This window comes from Centropristis striata, chromosome 17 (assembly GCF_030273125.1).
Source record: "Centropristis striata isolate RG_2023a ecotype Rhode Island chromosome 17, C.striata_1.0, whole genome shotgun sequence".
Taxonomy (NCBI): domain Eukaryota; kingdom Metazoa; phylum Chordata; class Actinopteri; order Perciformes; family Serranidae; genus Centropristis; species Centropristis striata.
Window position 1 is genome coordinate 11,021,384 of NC_081533.1, and position 16,419 is coordinate 11,037,802.

A 16,419-nucleotide genomic window follows, 5' to 3' on the forward strand; every position below is an offset into this window, starting at 1 on the left:
TGTGCTAAATAATGTTCATGATCTCTATTTTCTTGTGCCACAATTGATTAAAAACAGCATTTCACATTTTTTTAAATCCAAATGATCAGACAGAGTTTTAGAGAGACATTCTAAGGTTTCCAAAGGCAACTTTTTCTCAAGTTTTCTGCAGAAACACAGTAAACTTGACCACACAGGCCATTTTTCATGTTGATCTTCCAAAAATAAACAAATGAAAATAGCTTCCCAGCCACATTCATCACCCTAAACTATGAAAAGGTGCAGCTATCACCTTCCTGGCACGTTTTGTCAGACAGATCTCAAATCAGAATTGAAAAGATAACAAGAAAGCAGCTAGTTATTGAAGTTGGGTTGTATATCTAAGCTACATTATCATTATTTATTTTTTAAACCTTTTCTAAAACATTCTCACTGTCAGTCCACAATACAACCAAGTGTAAACCTAAACAACAATGAGCCGTCTAACCAGTTTACCAAAGTATGACACACAACTGCTGTGATTTAACTACCCCTTGCTGTTGTACAGCGGGAAATAAGGGCCAGAAAAGAGTTTTCGCATAACATCATGATGTCACAGTGAAGTTGACCCTTGACCTTTGGATATAAAAATGGCATCACTTCATCATTTCATCCTATTAGACATCACAATTAATACTTGTCATAATTAGCATAAAAATCATTTACTTATGGCCCAAAATAAAAAATGTTTTTCATATTTTGCAAGTTCACAGTGACCTTTGACCTACAAAATCAAATCAGTTCAACTTTGAGCCCAAGTAGACATTTGTGCCAAATTTGAAATTCCCTCAAGGCGTCAACTCGACTACTTCATGACTCATGCCATGGCCCGGAGGCATAAAAACGACCACTGTGTTAGAATAATTTGAATATTATATTTGTTGAAAATGAAATGTTACTGTCTTCCTCTCTTTTTCCTCTTTGTGATTTTTCTCCCAACAGTCATCACAGGTCACTATGCATGCGTAATTCACTAAACCTTGATAATGTCTATCTCTATGCATTTATATTAATCAGGTTATATGATTTTGATACATTGATTGTGTTTGTGTGTTAATATTGATGTAGAAAACTATGATTACTTTAATTACATATATTCCATTTGCTTAAACTAATTAAGATTCTATAATCACAAAAAATAGTATTGTCTGTCTTATATTTTTTAACCTTTAAAAGAACATGTAGATATTGAAGAATAGTTGGGCTCTTGTTATATTTCTGTAGGTCATAACAAGGCAGTATGTTCGTCATAACAAGTTTGTTAGCAGGTCACAAGGCCTTGTCCTGGGTAGCAGTGATTGTTTTGCCCAGGTGGCCTGACGTGTGACGGTATGAAAGAAGACTGGCGAATCAGCGGAGGGGGAAGGCTGGACTTCCTGGAAGATATCTACCTTCATTGATATAATTAAACTATGTTAGCGTAAAACTGGGTTTTTTTTGCAGGAGTAGAGACGAGGTTTTCAGACTTCATGACCTGAAACCTGTCTGTGTGTATCAGGGACAGTTAAACTGATTCCTAAAGTGAATCCCAGAGCACATGTCAATGGTTATACTGCTGTGGCGAAAAAGATAATGTTTACTTAATTTTACTCAAGTACTGAACAATTTTGAGATACTTGTACCTTACTTGAATATTTCCATTTTCTGCTACTTCATACTTCTACTTCACTACATTTCAAAGGGTAATATTTTTACTTCACATCTACATTTTTTTGATAGCTTTAGCTACGTTGAAGAAAAAAATATTATAGACCCATATTACCTGAGGATAAGCTACCCAGAATTTATAATAAACTACACTTTTACCAGCTGCAGGATTAAAGTGATGTTCTCATTATTATTTCAATAATTATTATACAATAATTGTTTTTATGTCTGCCCTGCAATAGTCCCCGGCAATAATAAATGAGAAAGGATAAGGATAACTAATTAATTATCCAATAATGTAACATGTATTATTCTAAGATGGGCCATTCTGTATAATAATTACTTTAACATTTGGTACTTTACTTCAGTAAAAATTAAAATTCAGGACTTTTATTTGTAATAGAGTATTTTACACCATGCTACTACTTTTAGTTTCAAGTTTTAAAAATTTGATTACTTCTTCCACCACTGCAAAATTTGGATACATCATACAAGTCAAGAATAACAAACCCAAAATCGGTCTAATTTCATACTGTTGTTTTCGGGCAAGAGGCAAGGAGTGCACAACCATCTTAGCTGATGTGGGAATATTTACATAAACAATTTCTGAAATCAAAAAGCACACATTTTCTGCCACAGGACATTGTGATGAAGTTCTAGCGAGGTAAAACTAGCTGTGAACGAACAAGACTTACCCGATTGCACCTTAACTCAGCTGCACCTAGCTAATATTTCTGAATTGACAACTAAGTGCTAGGTTAGTTTCTGCTGAGAACGGTCTGTTTGGCAAGGAACGTAAGTTTTTACCTTCAGGACGATGTTGGAGAAACAGAGCCATGAACAATTATCTCTCTCCATTGACTCTGCATGGAAGGAAGGAGCCTCTTGTCAATTCCACCTGTTAACAAACAACAATAAAATGTCTAAAAGATGCTGTGTGGTGAAATGCACTACTAACAGGGTAAAAGACCCAGAACTAAGTTTATAAAATCTGACAAACCGAGAAACTGAACTTTTAAGAGGACAAAAGTGGATACAGATGTATACAGACTTGACACATCTGCAGTGACAATGGGGAAAACTGTGATTCGGAAACTCAATATAACAATAATAACTTTAACTTATAAAAATAAAATAAAATCCAAATTACTTTATTTATCCCAGAGGGGAAATTCAGTTAGTCTGTTAGCTCTTCTGTAGATTATTGGAAAATTAGACAGCTGCATGGCTGTAGGAGAGAAGAATCTTTATGTATGCAGTTCATTTAGTCACTTAGTCATATATCCAAAGTCAGTTGTCGGCTGACTACATTTCTGTAAGCAAAGCTGAAGCATTTGAAACTTATGTAACTAGTGTTGTAGTACAATGTGGATAACTGAGAAAGTTATCAGCTTACCAACATATAGCTAACATTAGCTTGCTAATACAGATAAGGTCAGAACAGCCAATGTGTCCTCTCTGTTAGACACAGAGTGCTAATAACTCATATGCCATGCTTATTTTATTTATTTATTTTTAGCTAGAAACAGCTAGAAACCCTTACCCTGAAATAAAAAAGCACACATTTTCTACATTTTCACTAGCTCGCTAAAACTAGCTGTAAATGAGCAAGACTTGCCCAGATGTACCTTTAGCTCAGCTGCACCTAATTAGCTAACAGTCCTAAACTGGCAACTAACTTAGTGTTAGGTACGCTAGTTATTTACAGGGGAAGTAATTTACAAAACTAATGCATTCTAACACAAAGTCCCTTCAAAGAAAATATTATTTAGTTTCTGCCGAGAACTGGCTGTAGCTTGGCAAGGAAAGTCTGTTAAGTTGGTTACCTTGACGACGACATTACCTTGACGACGACGTTGGGGTGAATGAGACGGAGAAAGTTATGCAGGAGTAGAGCCTTAGCTTGCTAACGGCTAAGACACTTAATTTGCTAAGGAATATCACACAAATAAAGAATAACACAGCCAAAATGTGCCGAATTTCGTTTTAGCTGATGTAGGAACAGTTTCTGCCACAGGACATTGTAAGAAAAACCTTTTCAGCATTAGCTAACGTTAGCTTAAACTAGCTGTGGACGAACAAGACCTGTAACTGTACTATAACTCTTTGAAATCTCTCTGCGCGGGTGCAGATGTGTTATCGCTCGCGCGACTTTTGACTCGAATATGACGCCATAGTAATAGTAGTAACCTGGCAACGAGTGAAGTCCGGTAGTGTACAAAACTAAAGCATTCTAATACAACATCTCTAGGACTGTGTGTATATATATCTGGCGAGAAGTGGCGGCCGTAACGGTTTATTTCTTTTTTTCAAAGATATTTTTTGGGCACTTTACAGCTTTATTTATAGTAGAGAGATATTCAGAGTGAAGGGAGGAGACAGAGGGGAAGACATGCGGGAAAGAGCTCCGAGCCGGATTCGAACCTGAGCCGCCCGCTTACGAGGACTGAGCCTCTATAGTACGCTTTCAACCAGGTGTGCCACGTAACGGTTGCCTTGACGTTCATTTCCATGACGTAATTAAGCCCCACTCTTTTAATCAGAGAACAGCTGTCCAAAGGTTTTTGGATATATAACTATTTTACTAAAATATAGTAATCCCTTTAAAATAAATGACTTCAAATTTCTAAATCTTTTTTTATCATTATTTTTATATGAATAATTTAAACTTGTCTGTTTCTGAACTAATCATTTTTATGGGTAAATATATTAATTGCAATAAATGGAGTTATAGTAAGTCATCCTTTATTCGGTTTATTTAGGATTTTAACCCTTGTGTGGTCCTCCAGTCGACTATGATCCTCAGGGGTTTCAATAAAAGTTGACATATCCCACTCTGTGCATTCCCATCAAGATTTTCTTTCCCCACTATTACTATTGAAAAAAATATTCAGGTTTTATTACTTTTTTCTCTTGAAATGAGGCCTAGTTTTGTATATTTTACTTAAATTGACCAATAACGACGAAAACAAAATATGAAAATTATATATCAATGTGTTGGTCATGAGTTGCCTTAAAAGGTGAAAAAAAATTGTTAATATTTTTTTTCTACATGTCCTAAAACCAGTCTAATGTCATGGGGTCCTTTTTGACCCCTGAGGACCATGGGTGTGATCCTTTTTTTTATTTTTGCTGACATCCAAAAATATACAATGCTTTCAAAACAAAAGGCTGACCAAAACTTGACATAACCTACTCTGTGAATTCACATCAAGAAATTATTATTTTACTATAACTGTATAAAAAATATTCAGGTTTTATTACTTTTTTTTCTCTTGAAATTAGTCCCTAATTTTGTATATTTCACCAATAATAATGAAAAAAAAAAAAAAGAAAATTATTTTTCAATGTGTTGGTCATGAGTTGCCTTAAAAGGTGGGGGGGAAAAGTTTTTTTTCTACATGTCCTTAAACCAGTCTAATGTCATGGGGTCCTTTTTGACCCCCAAGGACCATGGGTGCTATACAAAATTATAAAACACATAAAAATGTATGAAGAAAGTGTAAATGTATTATATCTGTAAAGGATGCAGAGTGGCACATATGCTGAAAATTTCAAGTGATTCTTTGAAAGTTATATATATTAATGGTATGATGAAAATGAAAATGATTTGGGGTCAAAAAGGACCCCAGGACCACAGGAGGGTTAAATATTTTTTTCTCATCACTTAAAAATGCATGCTAGTCATAAAGCAAGAAAGATTCATGATTAAGATATCTCACTTCCTACTGTTTTCATTTATTCACCTTCTTAAAAAAATGTTCGTACATTCCTTATGATTGGATTTTTTTTTTAATTAACACATTACTATGTATATTCATATATAGTACCCCCATATTTTGTTTTGTTTTTTCTTTTAACTTGGTCTTTTTAATTTAAATTGTATCGTGTTATGTGTAGTGGTGGAATGTAACTCAACTACTGTATGAAGTACAATTTTGAGGTACTTTACTTGAGTATTTCAATTTTATTTTTACTTTATACTTCTACTCCACTACATTTAGCTGACAGCTTTAGTAACTTTTCAGGTGCATATTTAACATTTAAAAAACATGATTAATTTAAAGTGATTAGACATATTTTTCAAATTTTTAAAATATAAATTTATCTTATAACAGTGAGCCCTACCTTGAGAAAATGTAAACACTGCTTACATAACTGTATCAGTACAAATAATTGAAAAATATATATTTAGAATATTAAAACAATCTGAGTGAGTCCATTCTGCATAAAGAGTACTTTTATTTTTCATTTTTTCATGCTGATGTAGTACTTTGTACTCGAATTTCCCTCGGGATAAATCTATCTATCTATCTATCCATCTATCTATCCATCTATCTATCTATCTATCTATCTATCTATCTATCTATCTATCTATCTATCTATCTATCTATCTATCTATCTATCTTTTACTTCAGTAAGGTTTTTAATGCAGGACTTTTACTTGTAGTGCAGTAATTTCACAGTGTGGTATTAGTACTTTTACTTAAGTAAGTAAGGATCTGAATACTTTTACCACCACTGTGTCATGTGTTGTGTGTGAGTTTGTATGTTGTAAATTTGTCAATAAAAAAAAAAAAAATTAGCACTAGAGGCGCAGTTTGTCCAGACAGACGTCACAGGGTAAACAACATCAAGTCTCAGCTGCAGCTGTTCGGTCTCATCAGTCTCTTCATTGGAGCTGTATGGGGCTGACAGAGCTCAACCATGGGGGATATTTACCTGTACCCGGTTTTCTTTGAGTGTCAAAGTCTCCTCGAGGAGCACAAAACCAAAATAGAAAAATACTTCCGTGTTCGCCGCAGATCTGGCGGAGGAGACTGCGGACAGCTAAGGAGTGTGGGCGATAATATATACAGCGTTGCTTTCAGAAATCAAAAAGGTAGGTCGTAAAACAGTATATTTTTATCATCAGGTCGTGTTTTAGACGTTGTTATATTGTCATCTGTCTTGTTACGGTGGTTAGTAACCATAAATAGATTACACTGTAAAAAAAAAAAAAAAAAAAGATTCCAGATAGGCTATTTACTGTATTATTTTACAGGGGGTTTCTTCTTTTATTTTCTACATTAAGTGAAAATGCCATAACAAATCTTAAATATTGTTATTATTGTTGTTGTTTTTATTATTTTTTAACAAATGTTAACCATAAAATACAACTTGAAATCTGCTAATTACTATAGCCTACTGGTACATATATAAATATAAATATATCGCTAAATCTAAAATTAAGGTAACTTTTTTTATTTTACAGTCAAACTTTAAGTGGAATGTAAAAAGAAATTGTTAAATAAACAGTAAAAGTTACCTTACACTTGTCAAATTAAAAACAAAAGAAAATTTTAGTTATTTTACAGATGTTTTTTAAATACAGATATTTAATGTATATTATGTTGTTGTTGTTGTTGTTTTTTTTAAGAAATTAACTGTAAAATAACTCGGTTGTTGCAGTTATTTAATGGTGTTTGGCAATTTTTAATGCCAGACAATTACCCTTTTCTTACGACTCTTTTTACAGTGTAAATTCTATTTTTATTTACCTAAAGAACAAATTGAGATACAATGATGTTATATCCAAACACTGAACGGTGAATTTCCCCTCCGTGAATTAATCGTTGACCTTGTAAAAAATGATTCAAAACAGCGATATTCTTAAGTTTCGTTTTCCCGAGAAAGCGAAACCTAAATCAGGACCTCCACAGATGGGTTTCAGACGTCGCTGATTTTCTTACATAAGCTATTAGACTGAGATTAATATGTAGGAAAGAATATAGCAGCAATAATCAACTGCATAAGACGTAAAATAGTAGTTTTCATTCACTGAAACAGTTGGCTGAATGTACAGGAGGCTACTGGAGGAAGAAGAACCAGCTGTTATGTTTTCATACAACATGATTGTATTAGAAGCAAAAGGGTCATGTTGAAGTACTGTTGTTGCACACTGCAGTATAGTTAATTTAAGCCTGCTGACATTAAATAAGGAGAGGGGAAGTACAGAAATAAAGGAAGACAAAGGATAAAACAAATTGTCAACAATTGACAGAAAAAGAGTCAAATTAAAGGACTTTTTAATTTATTTTTAATTGTTAATTAACAACCTTTTAATTTGAAACACACAGTAACTTACGTCCCAGTTTGTGTCTTAGATCAGCAGGCGGTCCTGCAGAGATCTGAGCATGTTGTGGATGGTCTGGTGTTCACTGTCCGAGGAAGCCTGGAACCTCAGACCTCCTCTCCAAGTCCAGATGTTACGGATCCAGTTCAGGTTTGCACAAAATGTCTGTTATTTAAAAAAAAAAACATTTTAATTTACAAGTTTCATGTAACATATAACACAAAAAAGGTTGTATACTGCACCATAAACACTGTATATTAATGGGTATGATCATAACATGATTTTAAGGGCTTTGTTTCAACAATTCAGCTGTTTCTGTGCTTATAAGACCAGTATACTGTTCTTATTTGACTATATATTTTCAACACAGTCCCTACAGTCCTTTCCTGCTTCAACTCCTCCATCAAGTGGTGAAGAATATGAACTACAACCTGATGCTTACCTCCTGCGTTACTTGAAGGAATGTCCCAGGGCTTGGGAAAAAATAGAGACAGAACTTGCCTCTGTTGCCTGCTCTGCTCAGCTTCACCCTGAGGACGGGAGGGTTTTAGTTAGCCATTTAGCTCCATCTGGTCCTGCAGATGGTGTTAGACACTGGAAAGCAGAGGTAGACAAAGTTTTTGATGGCTACCTGTGCTACTATGTGGTGGGTCCTCACAAAATCAAAGCTTTGCTTCAGTCCTGCAGCTCTGGTCAAACCACAGATGAGGTGAAAGTCTACAGCGAGGTCGGGGTGGCTGTTGTTGTTGGAGAACGTTCTCAGGTGAACGCCAGTTTGAAGGATGTAGAGGACAAGTCACGTTTAAGGGAGAAGCAAACCCATATTCATCAACTAGGTGAAGCCAAGCTCCGTCTCCTCTGGGAAGAGATTGAGCAAAGTTTGGGACAAGATTTTCCGGGAGTGAAGGTCATACGGGGAGCTGCAGGCCAGTTAGTTTTTGAAGGTTCTGCAGAGGAGATTGTTAAGGCTGATGAATGGCTCTCTGATCTGGAGAATTCAGTGTTGGAGAGGAGAGTTTCTGACAAAAGCATACAGTTTTTGGCCTTCATAAGGGAGGCTTATGGAAGTCCAGGGGTGCTGAGTGAGTTTTTAGGGGTTGGCGAGAAGCTGGAAATAGAGTTAGGAGACAGAGAGCTTCATTTATTTTCCCTCTCCAGTGATAAACTTGATGAAACAGAAGAGGCATTGCAAGGTGAGTTTAAAGAAGTCAAGATTGAGGTTCCTAGCTGCTCCACAGTGCCGTCAGAGCTTCAGGACAAGCTCAAGTCCAAGACAAATGAGATGAACCAGGAGCAATACAGGGCTCAGGTGGTGTTTGGATCGGACAGCACGATGTGCTTACTGGGCCACGCCAAAGAGGTTGAAGAGCTGAATGAAGCTGTCATACAGTTTATTTTGGACCAGTCTAGTTTGCAAAGCAAAGTCCCCCTTCCTTCCACAGAGTTGGCCCAAGAGTTACCAGAGTTGTTGGAGCGGTATGGTTTTGACTATTCAGGGGTCACTTTGGATCATTTAACATCTTCCTCTGGACCCATGGTGGTGCTGGAAGGTCCATCTCAGAAAGTGATAGAGGTCAGGAACAGACTGGAGCTATTTCTAGGCTCAATTCTTGACGAAACAGTTACCTTCAACCCATTAGGGATAGTAAAATACTCCCGAAGTTCCACTGGGAACAATGAGTTACAAAGTGTTGCCCATAATTTGGCATCTTTGAGTTTGAGTGAAGTTGTTAACACAACAGTTGCTAGCTACAGTTTTCGTGGCGGGCTCCAGGTGCTGGTGTGTCAGGGTGACATCACCAAACAGGAAGCTGATGCCCTGGTGAATGCCGCCAATGAAGACTTGGACCACGGCGGAGGCGTTGCAGCTGCACTCAGTAAAGCAGGTGGTCCTCAGGTGCAGAAGGAGAGCAGAGCTTTGGTAAAGCAGACTGGAAAGATCTGTGTAGGTGATGTTGTAGTGACCACAGGAGGGAACTTAAACTGCAAGAAACTGCTGCATGCTGTTGGGCCTGTAGGTGGGAAATCAGGTGGAAAAGAAAGGGCGTTACTGGAAAAAACTGTCCAGTCTGCTCTGGATTTAGCAGAGATGATGGACTTGCAGTCCATAGCCATGCCTTGTATCAGCTCAGGGTCATTTGGTGTACCTGTCACTGTCTGCTCTGAAGCTATTGTAACTGCTGTTAAGAAGTTTGGCAGTCAGAGAGAGAGAAGTCTTAGAAGAATAATCCTGATTGATAACAGAGGAGAGGTGGTGGGGGCCATGCAGGAAGCATGTGACCGGCTGCTCCAAGGGATAACTACTGGAAACAGTGCAGCAAGAGATCTGGAGTTCCAGATGGAGGCTGCTGCCCAAGACTCTGCAGGAGGAGCCACTGCTGGAGCTCCTGGAGGTGGTGTCCACGTAGAGATCATTCAGGGGACCATCGAGACCCAGCAGGTAAGAAACTGTGCTGAGATTTTATTCAAATTCAAACCTGCTGATTGTAGTCTGCAAAAAGAACCCTGTGTTAAGGACATTTAAGTAATTTAACATATTCAATACAATGTTATGGCACCATATTTTGCTTTGATTACCGTCATCATGTGCATAGAGCTTGATATTTGGCATGTTGTCTCTGTTGATGCTTGCTTGGCCAATCAGTTTCTTGAACTGCAAAATGACAGAATGACAGAACCTAGGAGGTGTTTCAGACACATTTTGCAGTCATCTATCTTAAATGGATGACCATGTTGGCAAAATGTGGCTTCCAAATGAATGTTTTCTTGCTGTCTAGTTGGCCAAATCAAACTGAAAATCTATCCGTGTTTACAGCTTGTTTCTGCTGTTCCTAAGTGGCCAAATCACTTATTGCAGGTTTTAGCAGAATACCTGTGTTTTGGGTCTTAATTGTATAACTGTATACAGTACATCTGATAGTTAAATATGAATAATTCTAGATTGAAATTTCCAAATGTTCTTGTCAAGAAAAGAAAACCAATATAGTTGTGACAATTCAGTTTATGAGAAGGGAGAAAGTTTTATTTATTTCTCAGCTGATTTAACCCATTAAGGCCTAAAGCGCCTGGAAAAAAATGCCTGGAAAACCTATGGGCGATTTTCAAATGACCCCCTAAAACCTGAAGTTTTTCTGGAAATTCAACACCTACTAAATAATAGATTTTTCAGCCTCTGTAGCAGATAAAAATGAAATTCAAAAAGTATTTGAGAGCTTATACCCGTGGCTTTCATACGAAGTTGAGTTTATTTGTCCAAACCTTCAATAAAGTTTTTTAAAAAATCAACAAACTCAGCAAATGTTACATTTGACTGAATAAAAAATCCTATGCAATATACTAATACATGCCCATTAGCAAGATGCAAACATGATATGACCACTGGAAGAACAAGACATAGTTCTCATTAGCCTACTGTAATAAAAAAAAAAATATATCATAATAATAATAATAATAAATACTAATAATATATTTTATATATTGCACTTTTCAGGGTACTCAACGACGCATAAAGTAATATAAGACATAAACAGTCATGATTTCTTATATATCATCATCACAATCAATTAGCCTATTGTTATTATTAATATTAATATATTATTAATAATATTATTATTATCTCCAGATGGCCACAAATCTGTCTGTTCTTCGGTGAAAATATGTTGTCTAAAAACATATTCCTCATCCATAAATGCCGGTTGATTGGTTCCGAGGGTTCAAAGTCGGATCAGCAATTAAATCATCGGCGCTGTTTTCATCAAGATTGCTTCTGTCACTTAGTTCTGAGCTCCTCCGCTATAGTCGTCTTCCTCCATGATTTCAAAGTTCTGGAAAAGTCCGATGTTGCATTGCGACACTCCCGCATGTATTCTGATCATGATTCTGATGCATTTCATTGGCCAAGAGACCGAAAATAGGTGGAAAAAAATACAAATACTACAAAATGACATATCCGCTGTCCCGGCCTTAATGGTAGAGTGACGCAACAGCGCTCCCGGCTTTAATGGTAGAAATGCGGTAATGCTTTCCCGGCGTCAATGGGTTAAAGTAAGCAAGCACCATGAAGTATGATGTGAAAGAATGAACGTGTCCTGTCTTTCTCCTAGGTGGATGCCCTGGTAGCACCCATGGTTGGCCATGAACCTCTCTCTACCCGTATTGGTAACATTTTGTTTAAAGAAGTTGGACGTCAGCTGACTGTACAGTTTAGAAAGGCAAGAGGAGAAGACACACGGCCTGGTGACGCAGTCCTGGTCGAGGGCGTACCATCCAATGCAGTGTTCTTCCTCAACCTCGTTCCCTGGGATGATGACCCAGATGGAACTGCAGTCCAGGTGAAATAGTGGAGGAGTGTTTAAAGTCATGTCATGCACCACAATGCAGTATTTACTTTGTCTAGCCTTAAAAATCATTCTTTCCAGGTTCTGAGGCTGGCAATCAACAACACCTTAACTTCCTGTGAGAGTAGAGGGTTTGGATCTGTCGCCTTCCCTCTACTGGGAGCTGGGATTGCCCTGGGATTTCCTGATATCGTGGTAGCCAGGGTCCTACTGGAGGAAGTTCATGCGTTTGAACAGAAACGAGCGAGCCGAACGCCATTCCTGGTCCGCATCGTCATCCACCCCAGTGACGAAGAGTCTTGTCAGGTAGTGCATTGTACCAGTAAACACTGACTATTGACAATCAACGAACATTTTAAATTAAAATATATATGGCTGGCTAGTTTGCCAACTTGTCAATCATCAGAGGTGCTATTTAGCTAGCTAGCTTGTCTGTCTGGCTCCATGCTGGCCACCACAATGCTACTAGGCTCTTTTTCTGCAACTGGTTTAGCATGAAAGCATGGTGGAATTTGCAAGCTAGCTAGCTAAACAGCAGATGGCTGGCTAGTTATCTAAGTTCCACAATGCTGCCATGCAACACTGATGACTGAAAAAAAGCAGAATACAGTTGTCACTCATCTGGAGATGGCAAAGTGCTTCCTACTGCAACGGGACTGTGTAGATGAAGCAATAAGTTGTTGTTGTTGTTGTAGTCGTCCAGGGGTAACCTGAAATGGTTATTTCTTTATGTTTTAATTTGCAATTATCATTAGTGTAAGCCCAAACAATATGTGTTCTTCTGTTGTAAAAATGTGCATCTTATATAGGCTACAGGATTAAATGTCTTTCTTTCTTTCTTTCTTTCTTTCTTTCTTTTTTTACATTTTCGTCAAATGTGCGTCATAGCGTACGAAAGTCTATGGCCGGCACCTTAACCTCTAAATAAAGCCAACTTCAAATATAGTTTGGAGTTTCCCTAGCTAGGCTAGCTTTGATTCCAAATCTCCTGAGATATTTTGCGGCTGTATTCCGACATGACTCTCTTCTTTTGGCCAACAATGGAGCTTTTGTTAGTAAAAGTTGCTGACCCCTGTTGTAGTCATATAGGGGCTGGTTAGTTAGCTAGCCAGTTTGCTAGGGGGCTCATTTCTAACTCCAGCATTTCGTTTATATGATTATTTTGTAATGTGTAGACATGAAGATCTTTTAAAAGATTATGTTGAAATAAATATCCCAATACTAGTAATTATGTATCTCGTATTGGTTTGCCCTTTCATGGACATCATGCATAAAATATTTATATGTCAAACAGGTCAAACATGTTTTTTTTAAAGGAATAAATTCATTTAATTTTAAGCCATTTTAACAGCCATATTCACAATGAAACCCAAGAGTCAAAGTTGCATGGAGTGTAGGCTTATCTATCTCTTCTGAAATTATTAGGATTTTTTGTTTTTGTGCAAATAGCATTTCGGGCTTCATATCTCAGAAATAATATCTAGTGCAATTCATTTAATGTAAAAAATAACACTATTTTATAAATTACATGCAGTTCATTATGTATCAATGAACAAAAAGCGGATCAGTAATTTTCCTGCATTTAATGAGTATATACTGAAATAGCTAAACCCTTTCTCAACCTTCCTTGTATCTGCAGATATTCAAGTCTGTCCAGGAATCCTTCGAACTCAATGGATTCACAAAAGACGTTCACCAAACAGACCAAGGTGGGTTATTATACTGCATCAAAGCAAATAATTATAATTCAATCCTGAGTAACTGTTAATGTTTCCAGAAAGCATGAGGCAGCTAACAAGTAAGAGACTGAACAGTCATTATTTTTCTTGTAGCCTCAGCTACACAGAGGATCGTCCTGCTGGGGAAAACTGGATCTGGGAAAAGCAACCTTGCCAACACGATATTTGGAGAGAAACTGTTCAACACAAACCATTCTCCCAACTCTGGAACAAGGGCATGCCAAGCAGAAACCAAATCTGTCAATGGGAGAAGCATCACTTTGATTGACACTCCTGGTTTCTTTGATGCAGGCAGAACTGAGGAGGAAATGAAGCCCGAGATAATGAGTTGTATCACAGAGTGCGCTCCTGGGCCTCATGTTTTTCTCATTGTGCTCAAAGTGGAGAAATTCACAGAGCACGAGCAGGCTGTTTTCAGTAAAATATGCCAGTATTTCTCTGAAGATGCTTTAAAATATGCTGTAATTGTCTTTACACATGGCGACCAGCTCCCTAAAGGGATGGAAATTGAAGATTTTGTCAGTCAGAATGAGAATCTGAGTGATCTGGTGAAGAAGTGCGGCGGGCGGTGCCACGTCATTGATAATAAATACTGGAAGAAAAACCAGCAGGATGAATACAGGAGAAACCAGGTCCAGGTGGAGAAACTGCTCAACACTATAGACAAGATGGTGATGGAAAACAATGGAGGCTACTACACTAATAAGGTTTTTCAAGAAGTAGAGAAAGAAATACAGATAGTGGAAGAGCAAATAAAGAAGTCGTCAGCAAACTTGCCATCAAAAGAGATCCGGAAACGGGCTCAAAGCAAAGTGTCTGAGAGGTTTTTGATCCAACTGGCAGGTACTGCAACAGGAGTGTTGTTAGGGGCTTTTTTTGGTATGGCAGCGATGGTCGGATTAGTTGTAACAGCGCTGCATAACTGCGGAGCATTGATGAAAGTTGCAAAAAAAGTGCCAGCATTAGGAGCAGCAGTAGGAGCAGCAACAGCAGGAGGAGAAGTCACAGGGTTGGCAGTCGCTGGAGTGGCGTTAGGTGTGACTTCTGCAGGCTTGGCTGCAACAGGAGGAGTATTAGGTGGCATTATTGGACACGAGGCAGCTGAAGGAGCCGAAACAGTTGGGGAGGCAGTGGAGAGAGCAGCTAATGCTGTCATAGAAAAAGGGAGATCTAGTTTAAAGCTGTAATAATCAGATTTATTTGGAGTTTGTGTTTCTGGCCACATGGTGAATAATCATCCAACATTCGGTTTTTCTCTCCACCAACTTTGTAGGGAAATATCGGCTCTCTTTAGCAGCTAAATGACTAAAGCATTCTGGTTTCAGTTTGTAGTCCGAGTCATATTGACCAATCACACTTTGGTTGAATATGGATGAACTGTCTGTGTGAAGAGCTAAAGATGTGAAGCGCATTGACCAAATTGCAATCCCAGAACCCAATCATTCATGTGTTTATAAGCTTTTTTTCACTTCATCCACATTCATATACAGATGTCTGTTTGATGAGATTAGTGGAAATGTCATCTGCATCTAATACTAGTCGCTAATGGGGCTGTAAAGAATCATCAGCACACGAAAAGGAAGTCTTGACCCAAATATCTGTTGGTGGAGATCTACCAAACCAATTTTTGGCTTGAGTGTTTCACCATGGTGGCTTGGTCACAAATCTTCTCATTTTACAGCTGAATGGTACACTTCAATTAGTTTCTGAAATCATTTGAGGTCATAATAGGGCTATGCAATAACAGAATCTTGATTCATTTTTGATCAGCGCTGCTTATTTTTTACGTAATTTGTATCAGGTAGACCTCATTTACGTATAGTGGAGGTTGTCACGATGTAGCAAATTCATTGGGTGTCCTGCTCTCCATAAAAACCGAATGGGCGCCGTTAATATACATCAATGGATCCATTACATCTCCACTTTTGTGCATAATCTGGATATCTATTGGGTACCCCAAAATTATTGCTTTTGCCCCCAAAGTTAAAATTGTTGTAATATCTATAGCTGATTGGTCCAGAGATTGACAAGTTCGCTACTTTGTCCACTTGGCTTTTGGTGCTTGGCAGGTACCCTACAGTTAATCAGTGATGATTAATGAAACAAGCTGAAAGATGATAATTTGATGATGATAATTTTGTTTGACACTATGAGCGTTATCTTGCACACTTTGCATCACTTTATTTCACATTGTTATAAAAAAAGAAACTTGTGCAGTTTTAAGTACAGGGCAAAAGGTGGTGGGTCACTCTAATCATTCAAATCTGTTATCTGTTTAAAATATATCAATCATTCTAACCCCAGGACAGTGGATTCATGTTGTCTTTTTATATTGGTAATGTATAAAGTACATTTATTTTTCAAAGATTAAAGTGTGTTAAATGATCTATCAGTGGTGGCTTGAATGTGAAATTCTCTATAACTTGTATAGGTGCTGGATGATTTTTGTCCCCCCACTGATCTCTCTCTCTACTGTATGTGTAAATCATTTTTTTTTACAATAAAAGAAGTGATTGCTCGCACTCGTCTATTAACTTTTATGATGAGGCTGAATGTCTGAATG

The 16,419-nt window shown here is 37.5% G+C and overlaps 1 protein-coding gene across 1 annotated transcript; it reads left to right on the top strand.

Moving 5' to 3' along the window:
- The first annotated feature begins 6,257 nt into the window (after positions 1 to 6,257).
- Positions 6,258 to 16,378, top strand: LOC131989962 (protein mono-ADP-ribosyltransferase PARP14-like). Its single transcript, XM_059355342.1, has 7 exons — positions 6,258 to 6,547; positions 7,812 to 7,930; positions 8,151 to 10,220; positions 11,884 to 12,111; positions 12,199 to 12,423; positions 13,757 to 13,826; positions 13,950 to 16,378. Exons 1-7 carry the CDS (start codon positions 6,373 to 6,375, stop codon positions 15,041 to 15,043), a joined length of 3,981 nt encoding a protein of 1,326 aa, XP_059211325.1. The 5' UTR covers positions 6,258 to 6,372; the 3' UTR covers positions 15,044 to 16,378.
- Positions 16,379 to 16,419: the final 41 nt, after the last annotated feature.

What these genes read in the sequence shown, in the direction of transcription:
- LOC131989962 (XM_059355342.1), top strand. Translation starts at nt 6,373, where the DNA reads ATGGGGGATATTTACCTGTACCCGGTTTTCTTTGAGTGTCAAAGTCTC. An exon ending in TGCTTTCAGAAATCAAAAAG is followed by an intron (nt 6,548 to 7,811) that starts GTAGGTCGTAAA and finishes TTTGTGTCTTAG; the next exon opens with ATCAGCAGGCGGTCCTGCAG. An exon ending in CAGATGGAACTGCAGTCCAG is followed by an intron (nt 12,112 to 12,198) that starts GTGAAATAGTGG and finishes CATTCTTTCCAG; the next exon opens with GTTCTGAGGCTGGCAATCAA.